The following is a 24,224-nucleotide window of genomic DNA, read 5'->3' as shown; positions in this document are numbered from 1 at the left end:
AAACCAATGTTCCCTACCCAAAGCTTGTCAGATTTAGTCGTGCAACTGGTCCCGCAAAGCTGGGAGCCTCCCCATTGTGGGGTTCCTTTTTAGCTCAAATACATTAGCATGTAACCTTTCCTGGCATACTTCCTCGCTAACCTCGCCTCCATTGGTCTGATGTCCGCCAATCAGAAAATTAGCGGGGCATCCAGAACAGCCAGCCTGTTGCTCGCAAATCCCCTGTCTGATGAATTGCTTTCAACTCCCGTTTTCCTTGTGACAACCTGAGAGTCGGAATGCTGTTGTTGGCTTTTAATTGCGAGCTGCAAAAAAAAAGCCTCGGCCAAGCAATTGCGGCACAAGGCTTCTTCCGACAGCGCCTAGCTTATGATTGGCTGGTTCTGGGTTGGCACCGCCACCCTTCGATTTGAGAATAGTGGCTGTGCACAAAGTGGCGCTGGACGTTTAAGTATGGGAAAACAATAATCCGAGTCCCGCGAGCTTATTCTGACCACGAGCAAGGCTTCCCCTGCACAAACTTGCAAGGCCGTTGTTATCGTGCAATCAACCTCATGGAGTGGTCTGATCATTGTCCTCCTCAAATTGTTACATGAAGGATTGCTGCTGCATGACCACCAAAATACATAGATTTCTGCACTCTGCGAACCTTGGGACGATCGTGCCCCACGGCCCGTTTCACCCCGAATAAAGTTACCGCCCCCTTTTGGAGCTGCCAATCAATCATGGGCTCGTTGCGCGCGGCCCGTCCTTTGGAATGGCCTGGACATTTGAGATGCCCATTAGCTTCTCCGGTTATACTCCTACTCCCTAGGGCTTTCAAGTAATCGCTCGTGCGGGTGCTCTGCTCCTTGAAGGAGTGCCTGTTTACAGCCCTTCTCTAAGAAACCAGAGTCGTTTCGGATTGCTCACGATTCGCCATCGAGCCGAAAGCCTGCTTCTTGATGCATATTACTATGTGAAGACCAAAACTGCAGGGTTGCTGGCCCGTAGGATTCAAATGGCGCCGTTTTTGTTTCAACACCGCTTTCGCCTTTAGGCTAACCCCCAAGCTGTATGGATGACACCCCTGTACATGGCGGGCCTGAATTGTATTGGTGATCCCTTTTTGATCGCATTCTGGATTCTGGAAAGTATGGTGCCATGAACGGGTGATCCCGGCGCTGATAACCGCCTTCGGTCTTAAAATCGGAAAGAAATTCTACCTCTACGTAGGTATATAAAGCGCCGCCAGACATCCGGTCTTTCTTTGTTGATAGACCCCAAAACATCTACGAGTTTAAAAGTCACTCTTACAGGTCAAGATGCTTATCAAGTCCCTTCTCCTTGCCGCGCTTTTGAGCGCTGAATGCATGGCCCTTGGTCGGAAGGTACCTTCAAACGTGAAGGATCTGTATAATTATGCCAAAGTATGAATATTTCTCTTCAATTGTATGTGTTCCCCACACTGATGTATTGGTTTTTCCAAAAAAAAACAAAGAACCACCGATGCCGCAAGCCTTTAAGCAGTTCATTCCAGGACGGCCACGGAAGGAGTATGTGGCACCCGATCTTCCCGTCCCCCACCCCATGCCAGACGCAGCAAGCTAACGCACTTATTTTAAAATAGAGGGCTTCGTCTACTGCGGTGATCGCTTAGACTCGCAGGGAATAATATATATCACAGGGCCCTCGAATTCAAGGGGTCTTGCAGACATGGATGTGGACTGTGACGGCGCCAATAGATCCGCCGGTGATTGCAAAAACGATCCCTCGGGACAGGATCAAACTGCATTCAAGGATGAAGTAAAGAAATATGGTATTCCTGATCTCGATTCAAATAAACATGGATACGTCGTTCTCGGAAATGAGGGATCTTCACCAAGCTTCAATCCGGCAAAGTACGGCATTAAGCCGTTGAGCGTGGTGGCTGTGGTTTGTAATAATAGACTGGTAAATTTGGCATCCCCGATTACTTATCCAGAGGAAAACCCCCCTGATTAATGTGTGTTATTTGTTAGTTCTATGGCGTTTGGGGTGATACCAACGGTGGTACTCTGGTTGGAGAGACTTCAGTATCTCTTGCGCAGGCTTGCTTCCCTAAGGAGGGTCTTAATGGAGACAATGGCCACGAGAAGCACGACGTCCTCTATATCGCATTTAAAGGAAACGCGGCCAAGCCTGGCGCTAAGGGAGCAAATTGGAAGGCAAAGAACTTTGCCGGCTTTGAGAAATCTCTGGAGCATATTGGTAATAAACTAGTGAAGAAGGTTTCTGCATAAAGAGAAACAGCCATCATTGTGATACCACTCCGCTGCCATTGATGAGGGGTGGATCTCTACTTCAGCTATTCATGCTTTCCGATTTTTTTTTTATAGAAACTTGGATGTTTATGGTCAAAATCTTCTCCATAATTTAAGTTCAATTTTCTGAGCATTTCACAGTTCCATTCAGGTTACCATTTGCATCCAATGGACCACCATTGCAGGCTGTACTAATCATTAGTCTTGAAGGCCTATCTTCACATATAGTACCCGTGGTCGGTGAAATATCCCAACTACATCCAATATCAAGGCCCCATTCGATTCTTCCCGCATTCATTCATGGCATCCATGTCACTTGCTTCCTAAGGACGAGATGTTATAGCTTGCAATTGAATCACTTCATCTTGAGTTCTTCTTTTCTCAAGGATTCACAAATCACCTGCTTGAAACTAAAACTGAACTTCACGGGTCTAATTTTGCCTTCAAATTGGCGTTAAGCTCTCTACACTATCTTCCATTGTCTTTGTCTAATTGTGGGTCTCTCAGAGCAAAGCATGGATCCGTATTCTGGAATTAAAGTTGACACAAACGCTCATTAGTTTTGCTACATTATCTTGAGAATACAGAATCCTCAAGTCTTCCTGCTTCTACCAGCCAAAGGGTATTCGAAGAGAAAAATGACCGCTCTGATCTTGCATATTAACTAGTTAATCATCATACTTTTGTCCCATCGCCATGCGAAATGCTTCTTGACCTCCTTCCAACATCTTGTTTTTGTTTTCCAAATGTTCTCGCAATTCAACCACTTTGGGTGATTCAGATGCAAGAAAATGGACCTGTTTGTCACTGTAGCAGGCCAAAACTTTTGGTGAGAAAATACTGGCCAGGGGAGCAATCAGATGACGCTCGATGACTTGCTTGGCGACCACATCAATGAAATACTTTCGTTCCGCCTGATGTAATGTTAGTTAAGCTTCTCAGAGGAACGGCAGACATTAGGGTTTGACATACCTTATAATATGCATCGTTCGCATTGACCGCCTGCTCTGCAGAAAATCTGTCCATGTCACGTTCGAGTAGTTGGTCAAGCATTCCACGAAAGAGCCCAGGTTCGACGTAGCTCCTCTTTTCATATCCCCGCCCACCGCTCCACGTCTTCTCGTCAATCTCCACAGTGGCTTTTTGACTAATGTCTTTAATCCCAGCCGAGAAAAGTTCATACTGTGCTTTCTGTAAAGTGTCTGTGAAATAATGATTGTATGTGATTGGATGCCGCAACTTATCTTCTTCAATCTTGCTGAGTTCATCGAAAGCCCCCTCGCGAGCCTTCTTTAAGACAGGGAAGACAGTCAATTCGAGCAGTCGGTGTTTGATTTCCTGGGAAGCAATGTATTCCATAACATGGCGCAAGAAGATCTTGCAGGTCGAAATGACTCTCTCGATATGGTCACGTGCTATTGGGATCCAGCTCTCTGACTGTTCCCAAAACAAATGGCTTATTAGCATGGGGTTAAATGTCCCGGGAATTTCACGGCCACGGCTTCTCTCAAGCATCCGAACCACGCGTTCGATCGCCTGTTTGCGACTTAATTTGAGAGGCCCGGTGTGCTCTGGCGGCAGGCATTCTGCATCCCGCCCCAAGTTGTCGGAATTGCAATCCGATTCGCTTCCTCCACTGTCATGCTCAACCGAAGCTTCAATATGATATTTGTGTCCATGTTTGTTCATTCGCTCTGCAAACTGGATATTGAGATATTGAACCACCGCTCTGAGTCGTCGTGGGTTTTTTTCGCAATCGATTGGCGCATCGATATCAACCTTTCCAAAGAATTTATCCTCATAGTTTCCATTTATACCCATCTTGATTATGTCGTACGCTGCGTGGAAGAAATCGGCCAAGAACGATCGTTGCTCCATCAATGTTCGGCGGCTTTTACCAAGAGACTGAATTTCCATGTGAACATCTTCTGTCATGAGGTCCAGTTCCTCCTTGAGTACCGGAAGCTCTCGCTTTAGATGATGAAAGAGAAGGTTGCTTGAACGCTTGAGGAGAGAGTCAACGCCTTTCATGCCTTGTGGCAGGTCCTTGAATCTTCCACTATTGAGGAATATATTCTCATTAAGGTTCCGTTCCGCAAAGGACAGATGGTGCTCATTGTCACCACGGTTCTTTACCAAGTGCCAGCCGAGTTCAAAGTATATATCCCGATTTTGCGCTAGATCAAGCCATACCCGCTCGTTTTCAGAGCCAGGTAGCAGAAAATCAGGCTTAGTGATAACACCGAGAGTGCGAGCCCCCTTTGGATCAAACCTTCGACAGATCTTAAGAATCACTTGATTCGCATAGTCATTCTTAGCCGAGATCACAGCAAGAATTATAGTCCGCTTCTGGGAAATATAATCCTCAACCAAAGATTTGATAAGCTCGACGTCCCCCTCAGATTGTGACTTGTTGGCCGAATGTATGAGGCCGGGGAGGTCGACCAGTGTCCTGTGCCCGGTGTCAGCTCGAATCGAAAATGTGGCTAATGGCGGAAACTTACAACTGAGGCCGGTTTGGTCCACAGATTTCAATGCTTAGAACATCTTTTGCAAATGCTCTATGTTCATTGAGACCCATTTCTGCGGTAGCATCGTCTATAAGGGAAGGCAGCTCGCTAAAATCTTTGATATTTCTCGAAAATTTGCGAAGCTTAATCTGCTCGCTCTCGCTACGGCCGCCGTCGGGATTGATTTTGCAAATTATGGAGGATTCTGCATCCCGGCGCATGATGATCTCTGTAGCAAAGCGAGTGCATAAATTTTCTTTACGGGGAAATGGAATCTCTGTGATCGCTTCCAGAACAGAGCTTTTGCCAGAGGACTGGTCCCCGCAAACAACAATCTGGGGCAGTTGCAACACTGAATTCAACCCCGCACGACGAAGTCGGTCGACCAGATCCATCAGTTCTCGATGCTCACTGGTTTGCAGAGCCTCCAAGGAGGCATTCGTTAGAGTCGGGTTATCCCCAGAGCTTTTACAGCTAGAAGGGGTAACCATATTGGGGGATTCGGCAACACTTGTTCGCTGTCCATCCTCCTACAGAGACATCAGCAACAGGTCATCAAGTTTACAAAACTATGCGTACAGAGTCAGATAAGAAATCCATCCTGTTTCTTGCGTCGTGAGTAGTGATCCTGAATAAAGAAGATATATATGGCACCAGAGGGCAACAGGTCTCTGGCGCCCAGGAAGACAGTGATCGGATCATCAATAATATTTATAACTACTCCCCATTCACTGCGAGAGGGCTTAGCGTGCTGGTCCTGGAGTTGCAAGAGTGAAAACCGCAAGGTTGCACAAGCCGTGGCGATCGGGATGTCTTGATGTCAACATTCAATGAGGCTTACGCCTTGCGTAGCACAGCTGTAACCTTCATTTTTGCATTTATAGTGAGAGCGATCCAATAGGCGATAAATATAAGAAAGCTCCGAATCGCTAATGACGAATCATCAGTCTATCAATGGACTTTGGCTTATAAATTCTGGCTGTGGCTTGGAGATGTCGCTCAAATACTTCTCCGTACATCGACCCAAATCTCTTCTGTCCAGTCCTAAGAACAAGAGTATATCAGTATCCTGGCTGAGCTCAGGAACTCAATACCTATGGAATCATGGAATAATTCAGCCAAAACTCCGCTTGAATAAAGCTGATTTCTCAGCAGTTGCTAACTTTATCCAAGCAGTTGGTTTAAGATAATTCAAAAGCTGCTACTCCACCCATTATCACTCAAGACAAGGTCACAATTTTAAAGACTGATACTCCCTGCTTATTTCACAACAAAGTCATGCTGATTGGAGTGGCCAGACCCGCAATGCATGCAATAGTAATTCGTCTAAGAAGAAAGCTTCCCTTCTCACGCGTAGCCGCACTGTGAACATCGGTATTTTGACGGTTTTGACGGTTTTGACGCTAGCTGTCTCGCGATGTCTGCCGCAAAATGGTTGCAGCTTTCCAGCACGTCTAGAAAGGCTTCCTTGAGTAAGAGGGGCTCAATATGCTCAACGCAAGTGTTGACTATTACATCTCGAAGGCCTCGATCTGCGGAAGGTGTGGTGTTGTAAACTTCCACAATCACTGGAGGAAAATCATCCATATCCCAACAGGCACGGACTGAAGTTGCGAACTTCTCTTTGGCTAGCTCTTTCAACTTCTGAACCTCATACTCCTCTGCAAGCGCGTAGATCTGGGCATTGAAGAATAAAGGAGACACGCGACCGCGGCTACTGCCGCTGCTGTCATAGTCAATGCCATACATAAAATGAATCATTGCCTCAACAGCACTAGGGTCAACCTCCCCCAATTTAACTTCGTTATTGACGTTTTCCTAGCAACAAAACTTAGGGCGTTTGTCATATACTGTACACTTTGATTTTACATACCTTCCAATCACTGCTGAACATGCGAGAAAAAAACTCGGATTGCCCACAGACAATTACTTTATGAACCTTGAATTCCTCGTCGGCTACTCGAATGGTAAGGTCTGCGAATTGGCCTGAAGCCAAGTATCTGCGAGAATCAGTCTGTGGAGTGAACTAACTATTCAAACCATACCCATACCCTTTGAGGCTAGTGAACAACGCATGTATACCTTCATTAGTATCCATATCGCAGCGAGAAGTAGTGGGCTGTGCGGAGCTTTTTAACCAGGTATTAGATAGACTGCTTCATAAAGATTGGGGCTGTCAGTTCTCACGTCTGGGTGGAGTGTGAGCCAGGACTAGCTTGAGACTCAACTGAAGAGAGCGTTGAGGAGGGAGAATCACAGCGTTTGCCCTTTAATCCTTTTCCCTTTTTGATTGGCGGCATAATATTGAGGGCTTCTGATCGGTGAGTGATGGTAAAAGCATACCCGGAATAGTAACCCTTTTTAATTCTTCAAGGACGAAAGAGGGGTAGAGAGGAAGAGCTGCTGGGCGCTGATGCACAGAAAATGGCTAGGCAACTAAGCTGAAGGTGAGACGTCATATTGACGGAAGAGCAAGACAAGGATCTTCCAGCATGCCGCTGCTTCACAGACTGGCGTTTAGGGACGGGACAGTACGGGATTTTCCAACAAGCTCAGTCTCGAGCTCTCGAGGTCGATCCCAAATCGCTGCTAGCATCAAAAGATGAGACAGAGTTTTTCAACATTGGAGAAAACCGCACATCCATCCTAGCTCACTATGCTGCTTGCAGTTTTCAAACACGCCATTGCTGCCCAGCTTCTTTGGAATGGCAATAACCAAATATGGACTTTGATGATAATGTAGATATGTACGGAGAACAAGCTGCAGGTTGGCCTTCGACCGAAGAGAGCAAAGCAAAATGGTGACGGTGATCAAACGCGATGTTGTGAGCGAGCCGGCTTGTGAGCTAATTATGCGCGGCTCCATACCCCTGACTAGCACCAAAATTTCATCGAGACGACTGGGCGGGGTTCGAATCCCAAATTCCGGCATCTGCAAGCAGGAACACTAATCGTCGAACAAAACATCGGAAAGCTTGACAACTGCTCCGTACAATCTAGACAACTGCATGTGGTCTTAGCGCTAGCCTTGATCAACATCCGCTCCTTATCATTGTGAGTACGGAGTACTCCGTACATCAGATGACATTTGTGCTCTGGTCTGCACTGGTGGTATCCGAACTCTTTTCCATGGTAACCAGTAACTAGTGTTGGAGTCTCGAATTTGTTAAAACGTAAAAAAAATATTGAAAGAAAAAGAAAAGGAGAAACTTTGTCCTGCATCGGCCGGGAATCGAACCCGGGGCCCGTCGATGGCAACGACGGATTTTACCACTAAACCACCAATGCTGCTGTTATGTAAGCTGGATTTACAAAATAGCTTAATTACATGACTAACTAGCTAACGAATTACAACTATAAAACATTAAGTCAATAACACAATATGACTTCAAAGGTGGATATTGAAAAACGTCGACCTGCAATTACTTGATACCCTGTATAAAGCTCCGTACTCCGTACTCCGAGAAAGAATCGACAGCTATGACGGGCGAAAAGCTCGGTTGTTTTCGTTGCTCTGTTTTTGTTGGTCGCCGACTGGCTGGTCACATGATGATGATCTCATAGTTAGTCAGCCAGTTTACCGGTTGCGTCTTACTCAGCAGCTCGCCCAGCCGGAAACGGCGCCCAACCTTAAACAGCTGCATCTCGCCCGCAGTATTATTTGTTAATCCACCTTTCGCCCGCGCAAAGTCGACCTCTGCGTCATTACTTATATACTCAATTGGTGAGACTGCAGCTCCTCGTTGAACCAACCAACGCCTTGCGCGCATTCTAACTTAAAGCTCATCTTGAAGCAAAACAGTCAATTCCCCGCACAATCATGGTGCTCGACTACGATCAACCGTCCCAGTCCGCCTCCGGGTTTGGAGACGATGCTCCAATGTCCGATTCCGATCCCTACTTCTCCTCGCAGAAAGGACCCAACAGCCTCCTCGCGAAATTCCCAACGAACATCTCTCTCCCTCCCTTTACCTTCGGCAGGAGACTTCTCCATTGGACGCAGAGCAACTACGAGACGAAGCTCTCCATGATCATCCGCGCTCAGATGGACACCGCTTCTGCCATGGTGAACAGGTTCCCTTCCCAGGAAGAAACCGACGCCATTGTAGAACAGGCATCCATGCTTTTTGACATCCCCGAAGCCGCGGGTCTCGCGGGGGGTAGCTTGGGTCTCTATCTAGGCGGAAAGCCAACAAACTTTGACCCCAAAGACGCCGAAGTGGTGAGCAAACTAACACCCATTGCGAGGATGAGGACCTCAAGAATGGTGCACGTCATGTTTTTCCTCCCGCTCTGCTTTGCAGTCGGGTACTGGGTCACAAACACGGTCGCCCAGCTGAGCGTCGGCCTCCTGACGGCTAGAGATCAGAGAATGTCGCAGTTCCAAAGGGACTTCGAGAAGCAGGATCCGAAAGAGATGCAGAAACGTCTGCAGAAGCTTCGAGAGGAAGCTGCTGCCCGACGGCGCGCCTTTGTGGCTCAGAAACAGCAACAGAGGAGCTCCCAATTCGGAGAGGATGCCAGCCATACCGGCGGCTACCTCGAATCTGGAAATTCGTCAGGCCAATACGGCTCTCAGCCAGGTGACTCCAAGATCCTCTCCGAGGTGTATTCCCAGCCAAACGGCGGATTCCAGCCGCAATCTAGCCAACAGCCCCAGTATTATCGTCCAAGTCAGCCAAGTCAAGGCCAAAGCTTCTGGGACGATGATGCCAGCCCAACAAATCCAGAAGTTGACGCCACACCTCAGACCTCTTCCGCAAGTGCGTGGGAGCGTATCCGTCAGTCAGCCGCTACCCAATCATCTTCAAACAACCGTGGTTTCGCGGCAAGGCGGCCGCCGCAGCAGGAGCAACAACAACAGCAACAATCACAACAGCCGTCGTCAGGCGATGATTGGCGATCCTCTGATTATGGCGCCGGTCGGGACTACGGCGACAAGTACGCGCAAAGTTCTAGGGAGCAAGCACAGAGAGATTTTGACAAATTGATTGAAAGAGAGAGAGAATTTGGGTCTGACAAGGAAAGAGACAGCGCCTGGGGTAAGCGTTGGTAGGCGCTTTTAAATTCATCTGATGAACGTCTGTATTGTACATACTCTCTACTATCCACAACTTGAAATGCCCGCTTCCATTGAGCCAATTGAGGAGTTGGCTATGTTTATTTATCATGTGTATTATCAGGATGAAATTTGGATTATCTTCTTTGAGCCGCTTGTACATATATACAAACACATACATGCATGCATACGGTCAGACCTCCATGTCATTACGTTCTCATCGAGTTATCGGTGTGTCGCTCTGGAAAAATTAAAAGAACAAGGGCTGTTAAGAAGTAAATTAGGAGGCCGTCATCAAAATAAAAAGAGAAAAATGTTCTGTACATCTGTCGGAAGGGTAAATACACAATATGCCTAGGAGTTATGTCAATTAAATGTAAAATAGGGTATAGTTATCTCAAGGAAGAAAGAAGGTAAGCATCAGATATAGCGAAAAGGGGACATATAATAAGGCAGACAGAAATCATGACCACGAAAGTAGTACTGTAGAGTAGAGTTCGAGTAGAAAATGGAAGAAAAACTCCGGGATGGTTAGGAAATTCTGCGTCATCGGTCATCGAAGGGGAAAAAAATAAAATAAAATAAAATAAAATAAAATAAAATAAAAAACAACCTCATCCTTGATCATTATTTTTTATCTTCATCGTCCTGATAGATAGCTTTGAAATCAATGTACCTCCAACCCCCCATCCTTCCTTTCATTTCAAAACTAAAATTCATTCTTAACATGATGGCCCTCCATCACACTCGCCATCGGCACACTTTCGTATGGCATCATGGTTTCAGGATCGCTGGAGGGTGGTGTTCGCACATTCCGTCCCCTGCTAGTACTTCGCATTCGTCCTGTCAAGCTACGGAACTTGTTTGCAAGATTGTCGTTAATGCTGCGTCCACGGCGGTGGGTGTGCGCGTCCTGAATCGACCCCTGTGCGCTGGCCGAACGATGTATTGTCGGTGGCAGCATGTACTCCGTGGGAGGTACAGCTGATTGCGACCGCTGGTGGGTTATCTCGGTCGGGGCAAGGACAGCGGGTTCGTCAATGGCGATGTTGATAGTGCCGACGCCAGAAACGAAGGAGTTGCGCTCTTCAGACTGTGAGGAGCTGTTAGGATCCATGGGCTGGGAGGGTGCCGCTGGTGGGGGCGGTGGAGGTGGTGGCGGAGGATTTGAGAGATGCTGTAACTCTGGAAGAACTGGAGGTATCACGGTCGCCTCGCTTGCTTGTCTGCTGGCCTGGCCAGAGAAACTGCCGTACTGCGAACTATTCAACATTGAGGCATCGTGCGATCCCTCTTTCCTGTGCATGGAAATCCTACCAGTTCTGCTGCTGGGAAGCCGGGGCCGGAAGTGGGGATGTGTAGGCATCCCATCAACGGCCTGATCGCCAGTGTCCTCTGGTATTGGTGCCGACATTGAGCGAGATATGTTGATCGAACGCACCTGATCAGCAGGATTAACAGGACTCAGGTTATCAATGCTAGGCATATCAGGCACCGGAGGAACATCGTGATATCCGGCGCTGTATTTGGGATGTTTCATTGCACGAGGAGTTGCCGGGAGACCAACAGGGACCGGAGGGGCCCTGCTAGTCGAATTATCAGAGTAGGTTGAATTTGCGGGAGATCCGCTATACAGACCGGCTGCTCTCTGACTGAAGGAACCGTTAGTCATTGGAGGGCTGCCACCGCTCTGTCTGCGAGACCTTCCGGATACAATGCTGCTGGGCGTTCCAACTTCGCCCGGTAAAGGAATGACGGGAGCCGATGGGCGACGGGCTAGAGACAATCGTCGGGCCTCCAGTTCTGCAGCGGCTTGTTCCTTTCTGATACGCTCCGCATCCCTATGTTTGTGCTCGCCCTTAGAGCTACCATTCCAATCAATGTTTTCAACAAATATTGGGGCTCCATCAGTCATATATCCAGGGGCATTGTTCCTCTCCTGGCTTTGTATCTGGTTGATACTGGCCGACGTAGAAATGAGCCCTTGTTCTCGTGGCTGTCGACTACAAGATCGGCTACCAGCTCTCCTATCCGGAGAGGGATCACGCCGACTGCTGGTGCCGCGTTCTGCTCGACGACTTGAAGCTCGTTCTCTGGACTGAATCCGCTGCTGACGGTCTGCGCTCACGAGACGTAAGCTATTGTCAGCTGCATGGTCGTGTTCAGAGGGTGACATCGGAACTGGCGAGGAAGGCGATCTCAGCCCGAAGCTATTATCCCTTCGTCTACCACCCTGTCTGCTCCTGTTGTGACTTCGATCCGGAACATCATTTGGCCGCGACTGGGCTCTCGCCTTTGATGATCGTGGACGGGAATGCTCGCTCCGGCTGCGCTGTCTTTTGGATTCTTGGGCACTCTTATTGGACGATTCGTTTCCAGTGGATGAATATAGTGCAAGATCTTCTGGTGACATGGGAACAGGCGATGAGGGAGATCGTTTAGCTGGTTGAATATAGCGCTGTTTGCTCCTGCCCCGGGATTCCTTAGACTTTTTATGACTTTTAGAGCTTTGATCACCTCCCTTGTGCGAGTAGTAGGATGCCGCGTCTAAGCTGCTGATGTATTCGTTAACACTTCTCCCACTCGCGCTCCCAGTGGCGAAAGATCTGGCACTGTCAATAGTCCATGTCGGGGTAGCTCCAGCCGCACTGCTTGTTTCTCGCTGCTGTAGCGAGGACGCGAGGGAGGGAAGAGATCCCCCCGAACTGGGCTCGACGTCCCTCGGTGAATAGACCGGAGGCCATTTAATGTGCAACCCTTCAGGTTTCCGATCCCTCGAGCCATTTCGAGAAGCCACTAGCATATCCGGCAGAGAATCCGCTTTTGAACTTGGTCTAGCAGTGAGATTTCCGTCATCCGGAATGCTTGCTTTTGGTTCTTGTTCTGTAGGCTCGTTTTGAGGAGTATATCGGGCAGAAGATAGGAATAGAACCGGCTCTTGTTGTACAGGCTGATTTTGGGCAGTATTAACATTGCTTTCTTTTTCCTTCTCCGAGCCGGAGTGGTCGGGTGTCGGCAAAGACTTCGGTACGCTCAAGGTCGGCGGGTTTACATCGGTAGGCGTTTCTCCGATGGACGGAAGGCGATTTCCATGACCCCCAGGAGTAATGGCTCGTGCGGAGAGACTCGATCGACCGGACTTCTGTTTATACGAAGTAAAGCTGCCGGGAGACATGATGGAATCTCCCATGGCGGAATCAATAGGAGTGATGCCGGGCATATTGGTCGGTGTGCGATCTGCGGACTGTAGACCTGGGAATTTAAAGGATGGGGCATCGGGGCCGAAGGATGTAATTAGCTTCAATGCCTGATTTTTAGCAGCAGGGCGAGATGAGCCAGTTGATAAATTGGCCGGGGCCGAGGGTTGGACAATCATCGGCGGTGGACTCGAGGACCTGCTCGCGAGTTGATTTGAGAGGATGTTCGTCATTTGCATTGATGGAGAGCCCCAGTTCCCATTATTGTCGGAGTCAGAGCAGGAGAAACACCGTATTGCCAGGTGCTGTTGAGAATTCTGGACGACAAACTCGCCCCATCGACGAACGAGGTACGATTGCCTGGACCATTCAGTGGGCATCAGAAGACAGGTCAAAAGAATGGCCTCCATGTACATATTCCTCGCGACATAAACCTCAATACCGTCGTTGCCATCACCCATGCCAATCAACAACGCAACCGCAGCGTGGATATCGCTTCTCGCTAGTAATATCTGCACAAAGGCGTGTCCCATCTTTTTCGTCTCATGCTGACCGTTCAATGTGCTCAGGGCGAGTAGCATCCAGCCAGAATATCGTGACGTTGGCGAGGTCGCCATTCCCACAAGGACATCGTAATCAACGTATCCAAGCCATCTACCAAGAATCACGGCATGTTCGCCTCCGGGACTATGGCGTCGTACTGGTAGGGAAAGGTAAGCCACCGTTACTATATGCATATCGCGGTCTATGAGACTTACTTTCATCCTGCAACAAGTCCATGATGTCGCCTTCCCACCCGAATACCACATGTAGCATCTGCCGTCGTAAGGCATCCGGATCCGACTCTGACTCGTTGAAACGAGGTAGAGGTCTAAACGGCACATCGTTCAAACGACTGCGAGTGTGCGGGAAGAGTTCTGTGATAGGCTCGTCGGCCGGGCTGGGAAGGTATTCGTTACGTAGCCGGGATCCTCCATGAAGAGATCCCCCTGAGACAATTGATGTAGACGAGCCATACCTCAACGAATAAACACTTTCGGCGGCCGATTGCACCGGTGAACTCGTCGAAAACGTTGTCGCCGTGCCACTGTAAAGGCTTCTTGAAGAACGAGGTTGATGATGATGCCGACTGCGCAGAGAGCCTGGACTCCGTAATGCAGCTCGGTTGGCCTCTGACATCTCAAAGGGTTGCGTTGAGCGCAGCGGAGGACTGCCAGTGGACTGCCTCAGTTCTTCGATCGTCCGATGTGCCTGGTTTGCTGAAGAGGAGGCAAGAGCCGCTTGCAGGGGCATGGAAGTATTCAAACCCTCAGAGGGTGTCGAGGTCGCGTTCCCAGGGATGTGTTGAACGTTGGCAACCATCATAGGATTAAGAAGATCATACTGTTGCACGGTGTGGTTGGGTCCCAACGTGAAGAGCGTCCCCGTCGGGCCATAATTGGCCATACTCTTAACGCCTTCGATAGTCGGGATACGCTCGTAGGTTACTTGCTTCGTTCTCACATCCCATGCCCATGTCTCACTTTCCATTTTGAAGACATGGTCAGTAAATCGCTCCGAGATAGAGAGTAGAAGACTTCTTACCCATCAGAATATTGGACGATACGACCGTTCTTTGACCAAGCCAGCCATTTCGGGCTCATGCCCACGGTTTCCGATTTTCTCAAGGTTCTTATTACTCGAGGTGCATCTTGTACCGGTTGCTTAGAGACACTCCATACGAGAAGGTCTCCGTCAACTGCCAAAGACGCCAGCATGTCGGACTTCTGCTTGGCCGAGGAGGCATGCCATGCCAATGAAACAATCGGCGACGGACCTCTCGAGGTACTAAGCGTGTGCAAGATAGTAAAGGGCTGGAGCGTCGCTATTAATATTGAACCATTATGGTATCTGGGCCTAATGTCAATAGACGATTCTGCAGTATGGAGGAGCTGACGTACCCAATTGCATGGGAGCGGCAATCAGCTGCGGGAGCGAGGGCGGTGATCGGGTCGAATATGGTTCTGGCAGATATATGTTCCGAGGTGGAAGGTTCGAAGAGAATGATATCTCCCTTTACGCCACCTAGACACGCTCTGTGTTAATATAGTGACCACTAGGATGACAAAGTGTATTTTTTAATACGCACCAAACGCAATGTTCCCATTGCGCATCCACGAAGCGACACGCAAGAGCTCGAACGAAGCAAAGCGAGCAATCTCCTGGCCTGTGAAAATGTCCCATATGATCGCAGTCTGGCTGGTATCGTAACTCACTACCAGTCGACCGGCACCACTTTCGCTGACGTTGTCGACAGCGATGAAGAGGATATTTTCCGTATGAAAGTCGAATTTCCGGTCAACAGCAAGAGTATCATGGTGTAAAACTAGGATTGTCGAACCCTGTGCAAACAGGAACGAAGAGGCCGTCGCCGCACAGGGTTCGAAGTCATTGTTGATTTCAAGGGGAGGGCTCGGCATCAGCGCAGCGGTGACAGAGCGAGAACTGGAGGACATGGACCTCTGTCTCTCAAGGTGCCCGGCAGACATGCTGACAGCTAAGGCAGCCCCTAAGGTGCGTCGATCTCTACATTTAATTGTCAGCTTGTCTGAGAGATCCCACAGAGAGCGGATGTGAGGACGCAACGGAGCTAGCAGAAACTATAGGCAAAAGAAGGCTGAAGAAATTGAACGCAGATCACAGGGATGAGATGGGCCGACTTACGGCCGGGTGAGACACCAACAGGAAAATTCTGACCTTTCTCAAATCCGCGCAGCAGGCGCTTAGATTCAAGAAACCCGCAGGCCTCTAGGTCGATGAGGTCAGAGAAGTTCAAGATATCGGGACGTCGCGGCCATGCAGCAAGATCCGGGGGGAAGAACAGACAAGGGACGAGAGTGGCCGGCGGCGAAAGAGGTCGGCGCTTGAATGCGGACGGTAATTTACCGAGTCAATGGAGATATATGTGGCTAGCAAGAATGCGGGTTAGGGGAAAAAAGCAATTCCAGACGTATGATAAGAGGAGAGGAGGAAGTACAGCAGAGACAATCTTGTAACGGGGGCTCCCAATCGTCGGGGAATCGGTACACAGCACACATGTACAACGGAGTACGGGGATCATAAAGCAGAGCGCGAAGATGGTCGAAGGGAAGGGAGGGGAGAGAAGGAAGAAGAGGATTTCGAGGAAGAGGCCAAACGGCCCGGCCAAGAATGAGGAGATAGAATGTGGCCCCCCTACGATTCGTCGCGAGCCGTGAGATGAAGATAAAATAACAGAAGGAGTGTCAGGACGAATGGAGGGCGACAAGACGGTTGAGAAGCGAAATGGTGGCTGGTGTGCAAGGAAACTGATAGCTCAACGGCGACCTTGCAAGCGCCGACAAGGATATGAGAATGGGGTGAGAGGGGCAGGGAAAGCAGGGCGAGCGCTAATACGGTGAAAATGGAAACTATTTTCAGAACAGCGATATGCATGCACGGAGAAATGCACCTTGGGCCGGTTCATGTATGGATATGCATGCATGCATGCAAGTATGGATGAACAGACGGATAAAAGTGAAGGAAAAGGAACAGCTGCAGTCTTTTGCAGTGCCCTGGGTCTTTCAAGGGGCATGCAAGGGAGAGGAAGGGATTTAGAAGCAATTACTTCCGCAGCGAAGAGCGGGGAGGCACAGAGCTCTCCCGCACAGTGCTTAGGATTCTTTGGATAGCCGAGAGATGGCTTGATGTATCTACGGTCAGTTCGTTAGATTGAGGGGTCCCTTGGCTGAACGGATCTCGTCCATTGCAAAGCCGGAGACACCAATGGAGAAGGGTGCAAGCGAAATCGCATCAGATGGACTATGCAGTGCAGCCAACCGATTGGCGGCAACCCGAAGTAAGACTGTGGTCGACTATCGAGTGTGCGAGCGGCACGTCGTCATCAGATGAGAGCGTAGCCGGACGTGCTCGTCCACCGGCACGAGAGAGCAGAAGAGCTCGATGGGCCGATCCATCATCACAGATTGGACGGGTGTTTGAAACAGACGAAATTAACTACAGACTGCAGCCCTTCGGGGGCCCTCCTTGGCCACGGGGGCGGGCGTGCTGGGTGAAGAGGACATCGTGGGGTCGTCCTCTGGACCGACAAGGATGAGCAGCTAGCGCCGTGCTGCTGAACGGGCTCACGGCCGTGGATTGGCCGGCGGCGTCAAGGGTTGTTTCTTCACCCTGCAGCCGCCATCACAGCGGGCAGGCCAATCAGCACACGCAAGAGTGTGATGGCGATCTGGCCGATGGGGATGCTCGATGATGAGAGGCTGGCGAGGCCGCAATGTGGGAAATTGGCGGCGCGAAAGGGGAGAGCGTGCGTCAGACAGAGAGAGGGCCCAGAAGGCGAGTTAACAGAGGGAGCGAGTGAGTGAGTGAGCGCGAGAGAGAGAGGATAACCCGACGGAGAGCTGCTGTCCATGATCACAGGTTGCAAGTCGTGCTAAGGTGATGGGCCGCCGTGTGAGGTCCTTGTCGACGGCTTCGCCTCAATCACAGTCACGGTGAAGAACCCTTGCGCGGGCTGTGCCACTCGCATCGAGCAGGAAAAACACCATGCTATTCTTACTCGAGGCGTAGGCTGCTCAAGAATAGAATTCCAGATGTATCCTCCGTAGTGATAATAATCTTTTTTTGGTCGTGAATACTCTCTGTCAGAGTCCAGACACCACTCTCATCCCGCACTCACCGCTCGAGATGCTGCTGAAGACGGCGCTTATGCATGATCCTCCCGCTTCCCGCTTCTTCACGGGCATGCATGTCAATCAGCGGATGTGCTGGAATGTGAGCTGGGCAACTCCGGAGTCAGCGACTATACTGTAGTTAGTTTCGTCTCCTTTTGTGACGATTTTCGCCCTTTGTGGGCCAACCCGGTCGACCACCCGCCGTAAGCGAGTCGTTGCAGGGCTTGACTCGTCGTCACTGTGATCGCTATACATAACGTCGTCGTTAGCGCCCATCCTCCTCTAATTTTTATGTTTTTTACCCTCTTTTTCCCTCAACTCAATCACACACTTACGAGCGCACGGTTGAACTGCCCAGTGTGCCCCTGACGAGGACATGGTCAAACCATGATCATACCCGCCGCCATCAGCGTCGTGAATCCTCAGGATCCTCAGGAAGCGGGATTTTCCTTCCACCACCTCCCATTGATCAAGGCTACTCCTCTGTGGAAACCTGTCACATACCTGTGAAAATGACTCCACGTTATGGAGTTCTCGGTAACCCCCCGTGCAAGTACAGATTTTATCTGGCGGATTGCGCGCTGAGCCCGTTACCTATACTGAACATGCAGGACATGAGTATCTTCCCGCCTCGATCGTTGTGATGCCGTTCTTTTTCTATGGATTGCGCCTCGAGCGTTCATGCATTCTCGACCTCGGAGATCCACAGGTTCGCTGGTTCGTTGTGTCTCATGTGAGTGGTGACGGTGAACCTTGATTCGGCGCGAACATGAGCCAATCCTCTTGTTCGCCATTCCCGTCAGAATCCAATGGCCCATCCCCCAATCGAAGCGATGCAACATGTGTACGCATGGCTGGTATGGCAGCCACCCTCGCGAACTCGATACGCATATGGCCAGTCGGCTCCAAGCTCCGCACATTACCCCCCGATCGCGGCCAGAGGCAGCAGCATAGCTATTCATTACGGAAAAAGATCGACAAGAGCGTGACGACATTACATGCAGTCACGGACAAATTCATTGTATAAGATGCTATACAATATGATACACACTTTCTGGTTAGCACGCTGGGTTTTACTATCCCGGAACTCAACTTTAACAGAAGCCAAAGGACAGATAACCCTTCAATCACAACCATTAACTAAACGATCGAACGCAAAAAAAATTCGCCCGTGATATGGTTCCTTCTTGTTTAAATACTTAGTCCTCAATCATCTCAATGATTGTGTTACCCAAAACTTGCATACGAGTAAATGGTTTTGTCGAACTGAGGACGGTCTTCGCATCGACTCTCGGTAGACGGCTCTTTTTTTTTTTTTTTTTTTTTTTTTTTCCCCTTCCGTCTTCTTTGGCTCTTTCTTTCTCTTTCTCTTTCTTTTCTTTTCTTTTTTTTGGTCGCACTCCAGTGTTATTCAAACCGAGTGTAACTCTCAAATTTTCAGTAGGGCCCGAGATTCCATGCGTCTGCCTTTCCCCCGAGTCGGAATGAGTGAATGAGGGAGGCCTCCCCTCCATATCCTTAGGAACTTGGTGCGCCGAGTGCTGGGTATAAAACGTGAAGAGAAGAGCACTTATAGCCCTCTGGAGGCTACAGCAGCATTATGGTTGCTGTAGTGCGGGAGGGGGTTTATTTATTCAAACACTCAGAATGCCGGGAAGTGCACCACGGCGACGGGGTCTTACTTGTGAAGTCTTTCAGATCCCTTCATCACTTCTCTCTCTCCCCCAATTTTTATTATTACGGGATATCTTTGTGAGTCCCGCAGTGATAAGCACAATGAGCTTTGGAGGGCCTGGAGCTCGGGAACATGCCTTGACAGCTACCGACATCTCTCCTCGACAACCCATCCACTTATTTGCGAAGAGGGTGGGGAGGAGCCTGTTAGTATCTCTGAAGTAAACTCCAGGGTGTTGGAGGTCACACATCTGGGTCAAACTCGATATCAAATATTTTTTACACCGGCGTCCTAGATTACACCCATCAGGAGAAGCCAGAGTCCCCATACTAAAAAAAAAAAAAGGAAAAGGATAGTGATCAGAATAGGCATCCCCCCTTCTTATAGACAGGGGAAACTGCGGCAGTGAGCGATTCAAGAGACAGATCCAGTCTGCATACCATGCCTCTACCACCACTAACTGACTGCATAAGACTATAATGAATAATAATAATAATAATAATAATAATCTACCACCACTAGAACAGTCTGCCATTTTCGGTACATACTTACACACATTCATCTATAAAGTACATTTATGAATCAAAATTGAGTACAGCCTCAACGAGCAACGGCAATCCTAACATGAAACCGATAATTTAACTCTTCTATCACTCTCTCAACCCTGATCTGATCATGTACTCTATGCATATCCATGCACTCCGTGGCGATGTAGGGCGAGCAGTGAATCCCTTCAGCCCAGATGAAAGGTTGCTAACTTGCTGTGCAGCCCGAAACAACCCCCAGTCTGGGCATGGGGTCCCCTTTTTACACGCAGAAGATGTAGATGTTGCTATTATCTACTACTCAATATGAAGCGAAATCCTGAAGGGGGTGGGGTTGGTTCATCTTGTATGTCCAATCTATCGGTGACACTCGAAAGTCTCAGTTTGATGAAGGGCAGACCGTCCATGCGTGCGCGCATGCATGTTTGTTGGTTGTTGAGCCCGCGTGTCGCTGGGGCTTTCAAGAAGTTCCAGCCCCTCGAGTCGAACGCATCAATGATACTGAAGTTACAAGGTTCACGAGTTGTGTGCTTTTTGTGAGTCATGTCAAAGGGGGGGAAGGTGGGGAAGTATTGTTTTAGGAAGTTACTGCCTGCCTTGGGCAGAAACGATGCATCTGGGGCCCTTCCGGGTAAGGCTGGTGATGACATCATCTCCTTCCCTTTTGTTCGCTGCCTGTCGAATGTTCACGTGGGGAAGGAGAGGACGATGATGGAGAGGAAAGAAGAGATCAAAATGATTTTGTGTTGATTATTTTATATTATTTATTTATTTTTTTTTGGGGGGTAGTTAACTATTTGTAAGACTATCAACTAAGAATAGACGGGGGGCCGAGTTTTGCGGGTCCCCATATCGCTATGTAATATGCATATATGTGTGTGTGCGAGAGAAAATGAAATTGCGATGCCATCGTGGTAGTAGTAGTAGTTAATGCATGCCAATTTCCCAAACACCACCTCGCTATGCTGGAGTAACAGACGGTAAATAAGACCCTCGCCATGCAACGCTGAATTTTTTTCAAAAAAAATTAAAAAAAAGAGAACACGACAAAGACTCGAGATGGGTATAATGCGATTGGTGGGCAGATTATAAATAAAAAGTAAAGATAAAAATAGGCTAACAGTTAAAAGATACTCCGAAATAGAAAATAATAATAATAAAAAACTTGGTATCGAAACTGTCGGGCAGCCCGAGAAGAAGATCAAAGAGGAGAAAAAAAAGAGTCGGAGACAGGGAACGGGATGCACGACAAAAAAAAAAACCAGATTTCATAGGGCGAGGAAGAGTCTGTCGGGTGTAACGTGCGAGGGAGAGCGAGCGAGCGATGATGGAGAGCCAAAAATCGAATGACGACGACAAACAACAGGCGGTGACTGAAAAGGCTGGCTGGCTGGCTGGCTGGCTGACTCAGCATTCTCCCTCCTCAGCTCCGCCGCCAGCCGCCCAGAGTCGGTGAGGCGCACGCGACGAACATGCAGAACAACACGACTCTTCGCCTGTCACAGCGCCAAATACGAGTCCCGGAGTAACCGTCAACACTAAATCAAAAAAAGAGGTAACACACTGTTTTTGCGTGTGTATGCGTGTGTGTGTCGAGTCATCTTGCGGCTGATGGACGGTGCAGATGAGAATCCCCGTCTTCCCCCCAACGGCGAATCGCATAACAGCCGAGGCTGTCGAGGGGTTGGAACTCTCGCTCCGGATCAAAGTCGTTTCCCTCCCTTTCAAGCTTTTTTTTTTTTTGGCTGGACTTCCATCCGAATTGATGAAAAACGGCAAAAGTCCGTAAAATCATCAATAATAAGAAAAAAGTATTCTCGTGGCGATTCCGCGTGGTTGATTTGACTTTCACGTGGGGTTGCGACAACCGCTTTTTCCGTGGTTGTTTACTTGTTTGTTCGCCAAAAGCTTTCTCCCTCCATCGGGTGGATGCGGAGCCAGGGTTCGCAGCCCTACCGCTGAAAGTTTAATTAAAAAAAAAAAGAGGGTGGTGAGGGTGACGCTGTTTTTTCCTTTTTGGTCTGTAGGCCTCACCGCCGATGGACCGAGGCTACCGTGTGTTGCAAACGCATGCAGTAAAGTAGTCGTCGGCTTTCCTTTTTTTTGACCTTCCGAGTCGAGGTGTCGTCGTCCAGATCGGGCGAAACAATGTTGAAAAAAGAAAGAGTATAATATCGTTACCGCGGTTAATCGGTTTCACACGGCCTTGGAGGACGCCTTGGATGAAGACGACGAGGACGCCGAGCCAGCGCGGCGTTTCTTGTCTGTGACGACGCGTCGCTTCTTGCGCTTGGCTCCTGCCTGCGCTGCCATCGCCTGCTGGGCCACCCGGAGGGCTTGCTGGGCCCGGGCGTGCGCCTGAACGTGGGCGAAGAACCCCTGCGTCTCATTCTCGCGTGCCGCTTGGATCAGGCCGATCTGCTGTTCTGTGGTGAGATCCGACGCGCTCGACGGCAGCGACAGGTCGTCGTCGCTGCTGAGCACCGAGTCAGGTGTCGAGGCCACGAAGAGATCCTCGTCCGACAGGAACGCGCTGGCGCTCTCGTCGGAGTCTGAGAAGAGCGAGGATCGATTGGGCCAGGATGGGAAGGCGCAGGATGTGTTGCGTCCAGACGACGTGGAGAAGGATGTCTTGCGGGGGCTGATGTCGAGGAGGGAGTCGTTGGGAGATGGTGGCGGAGGTGGTGGAGGGAGCGATGAGGGTGATGGAGAAGAGGCAGCACTGCTGCTGAAGCCGTAGCCGTACCACATCTTGGTAGTAGTAGTATGTCGTGACTGGAAATGTTTGTAAGGATCGAAGGGAAACGGAGCTTCTGGGCTGACTGGATAATTATATATATATATCGCACGCCAGGAGCTAAATAAAGGTAAGAGAGGCAAACGGAGTAAAGGGCACAGCAACTTTTGTTTCGTTGTCGGGTCGGAGTATAAGCTGAATTTGGGGGTGTCGCAGAGTAGCAAACAACCCAACACATCCAAGGAAAAATAGCAAGTCCGGAAACTTTGCAGTAAGGTTGTTGCCTGTGCTGCAGGGTTGGAGATAAAGGAAGTCCAGACGGATTTATCCCCAGAGGAGAAAAATAGAAGTTTGGGTGTGTGTGGAAGGAAACAATGAAGCGGTGGATTGCGTCGGAGCTGAGTGGGATGGGGGTAAATAATATAGTGCACGGAGTAAATTTAGTAAAAAGTCGGGGGTGGCACACGCGAAAAGTAGAGGATCATGGAACGGTCCGCCGAGTCCGGGGCGTCACAAAGGATCGAATTGGAGCTTAGCGTGTGCACACCGTATTTATTTTTTTTTTTTCTCTCTTACTTCTCTGCTGCGTGCTCCGACCACCGGTTGGCGTTGTTTCGGCTGTTGGGTCGGTCGCAGGGCCCAGACTGGAACTGACTAGTCAGCCCGCCTTTTCTGGTTTTCTTTCTTTCTTTGCCTTCGCACCAGTCACACGTCAGTGAGGGCGAGCCCTGTGAAGTTGTCACGGGCCAAGAAAGATTTGTTGGTCGCAAATCAGAATGCCACGCTCGACGCTGGCTTTGTCACTGGATCAAGACACTGTGCCCAATCCACGAGCACAGGTAAACCCCAGATTCTTGAATGGGCGAAGTAGTAGAAATGAGTCGGTTGCCGTTGCACAGTGGAGGTGCCGTCAGAGCTGAAGATAATTTTTTCTTTTTTTCTTTCTCTTCCCCCGGTGCAGGGATGTAAGAAGATAATTTCAGGAAAAGGGCTTCTTGTTAATTTTAAGAGTCCTTTGATTTTCGTTCGATTGCGAATTTCGTGCTTCCTTTCACCGACAGGATATGAATCTCCGTAGTCGGGGTAGTGGAAATGGCTGGATATGATTCGACGCTTTGTTTCTGAGTCGTTGATGTCAAGACGCCTTAGTGTTTCTGATCGGTCTGCTTGGTACTTAAGGTCCAGGCTAGGTGTCGGAATTGTGTCCGATGGCGTAAAATAAAATGTGGTGGAGAGTTATGCAGGCCAAAAAGGGCACCGTGTCGATCAGTATGGAGTTATATGATCGAGAATATCGGCGTGATAATAATGATAATAATTGACAGTATGTTTCTTTGGAATGCAATGTATGATGTATGAAAGAGCGGAGATGCGGGGGTGCAAACGAGCTGTTGGCCTCCTATTCTTATACCTCTGGGGCCTCACGGGCGATTTGTTTCTTGCCTGAATGCGTTGTTTGTTGTGGTTGGGCTTCTCTTTGTCCTTTGCACGTTCCGGTACCTTGGAGATCCAAAGTCTCTGCAAAGTG

The 24,224-nt window shown here is 49.2% G+C and overlaps 6 protein-coding genes and 1 non-coding gene across 8 annotated transcripts; 2 read left to right on the top strand and 5 right to left on the bottom strand.

Annotated features, from left to right (window-relative positions):
• Positions 1-1,304: 1,304 nt before the first annotated feature.
• Positions 1,305-2,261, top strand: D8B26_002585 (uncharacterized protein; the record flags this gene model as incomplete). The annotated part of the gene is made up of 4 exons (XM_066123882.1): positions 1,305-1,409; positions 1,481-1,535; positions 1,610-1,932; positions 2,001-2,261. The coding sequence occupies 4 exons, from the start codon at positions 1,305-1,307 to the stop codon at positions 2,259-2,261; spliced, it is 744 nt and encodes a 247-aa protein (XP_065979957.1).
• Positions 2,262-2,706: 445 nt separating this feature from the next.
• Positions 2,707-5,501, bottom strand: D8B26_002584 (uncharacterized protein). Of its 2 annotated transcripts, XM_066123881.1 has the most exons (4): positions 5,372-5,501; positions 4,787-5,322; positions 3,255-4,734; positions 2,707-3,196 (listed from the first exon to the last, which is right to left on the bottom strand). In XM_066123881.1, exons 1-4 carry the CDS (start codon positions 5,492-5,494, stop codon positions 2,951-2,953), a joined length of 2,385 nt encoding a protein of 794 aa, XP_065979956.1. In that variant the 5' UTR covers positions 5,495-5,501; the 3' UTR covers positions 2,707-2,950. The 2 variants fall into 2 exon arrangements, with proteins under 2 accessions (XP_065979956.1, XP_003069109.2); XM_003069063.2 differs by having other exon boundaries at positions 4,787-5,501.
• A 143-nt stretch (positions 5,502-5,644) lies between these two features.
• On the bottom strand, positions 5,645-7,163 carry D8B26_002583 (uncharacterized protein). Its single transcript, XM_066123880.1, has 4 exons — positions 6,980-7,163; positions 6,844-6,921; positions 6,666-6,792; positions 5,645-6,610 (listed from the first exon to the last, which is right to left on the bottom strand). The coding sequence occupies exons 1-4, from the start codon at positions 7,090-7,092 to the stop codon at positions 6,140-6,142; spliced, it is 789 nt and encodes a 262-aa protein (XP_065979955.1). The 5' UTR covers positions 7,093-7,163; the 3' UTR covers positions 5,645-6,139.
• Positions 7,164-8,009: 846 nt separating this feature from the next.
• Positions 8,010-8,080, bottom strand: D8B26_002582. The gene has a single exon. It is a non-coding gene; the product is annotated as a tRNA-Gly (tRNA).
• A 513-nt stretch (positions 8,081-8,593) lies between these two features.
• On the bottom strand, positions 8,594-16,266 carry D8B26_002580 (uncharacterized protein). Its single transcript, XM_003069060.2, has 6 exons — positions 15,752-16,266; positions 15,177-15,613; positions 14,989-15,112; positions 14,633-14,938; positions 13,807-14,570; positions 8,594-13,748 (listed from the first exon to the last, which is right to left on the bottom strand). The coding sequence occupies exons 2-6, from the start codon at positions 15,574-15,576 to the stop codon at positions 10,561-10,563; spliced, it is 4,782 nt and encodes a 1,593-aa protein (XP_003069106.2). The 5' UTR covers positions 15,577-15,613; positions 15,752-16,266; the 3' UTR covers positions 8,594-10,560.
• Positions 8,613-9,935, top strand: D8B26_002581 (uncharacterized protein; the record flags this gene model as incomplete). The annotated part of the gene is made up of 1 exon (XM_003069061.2): positions 8,613-9,935. The coding sequence occupies one exon, from the start codon at positions 8,613-8,615 to the stop codon at positions 9,846-9,848; it is 1,236 nt and encodes a 411-aa protein (XP_003069107.2). The 3' UTR covers positions 9,849-9,935.
• A 5,698-nt stretch (positions 16,267-21,964) lies between the features above and the next one.
• D8B26_002579 (uncharacterized protein) lies at positions 21,965-22,741 on the bottom strand. Its single transcript, XM_003069058.2, has one exon. It carries the CDS (start codon positions 22,708-22,710, stop codon positions 22,156-22,158), a length of 555 nt encoding a protein of 184 aa, XP_003069104.1. The 5' UTR covers positions 22,711-22,741; the 3' UTR covers positions 21,965-22,155.
• Between the last annotated feature and the right edge of the window lie 1,483 nt (positions 22,742-24,224).

This window comes from Coccidioides posadasii, chromosome 2, assembly GCF_018416015.2.
Source record: "Coccidioides posadasii str. Silveira chromosome 2, complete sequence".
Taxonomy (NCBI): Eukaryota; Fungi; Ascomycota; class Eurotiomycetes; order Onygenales; family Onygenaceae; genus Coccidioides; species Coccidioides posadasii.
Note: the sequence above shows the minus strand (reverse complement) of the source record. Positions and strands in the feature narration are given on the sequence as shown.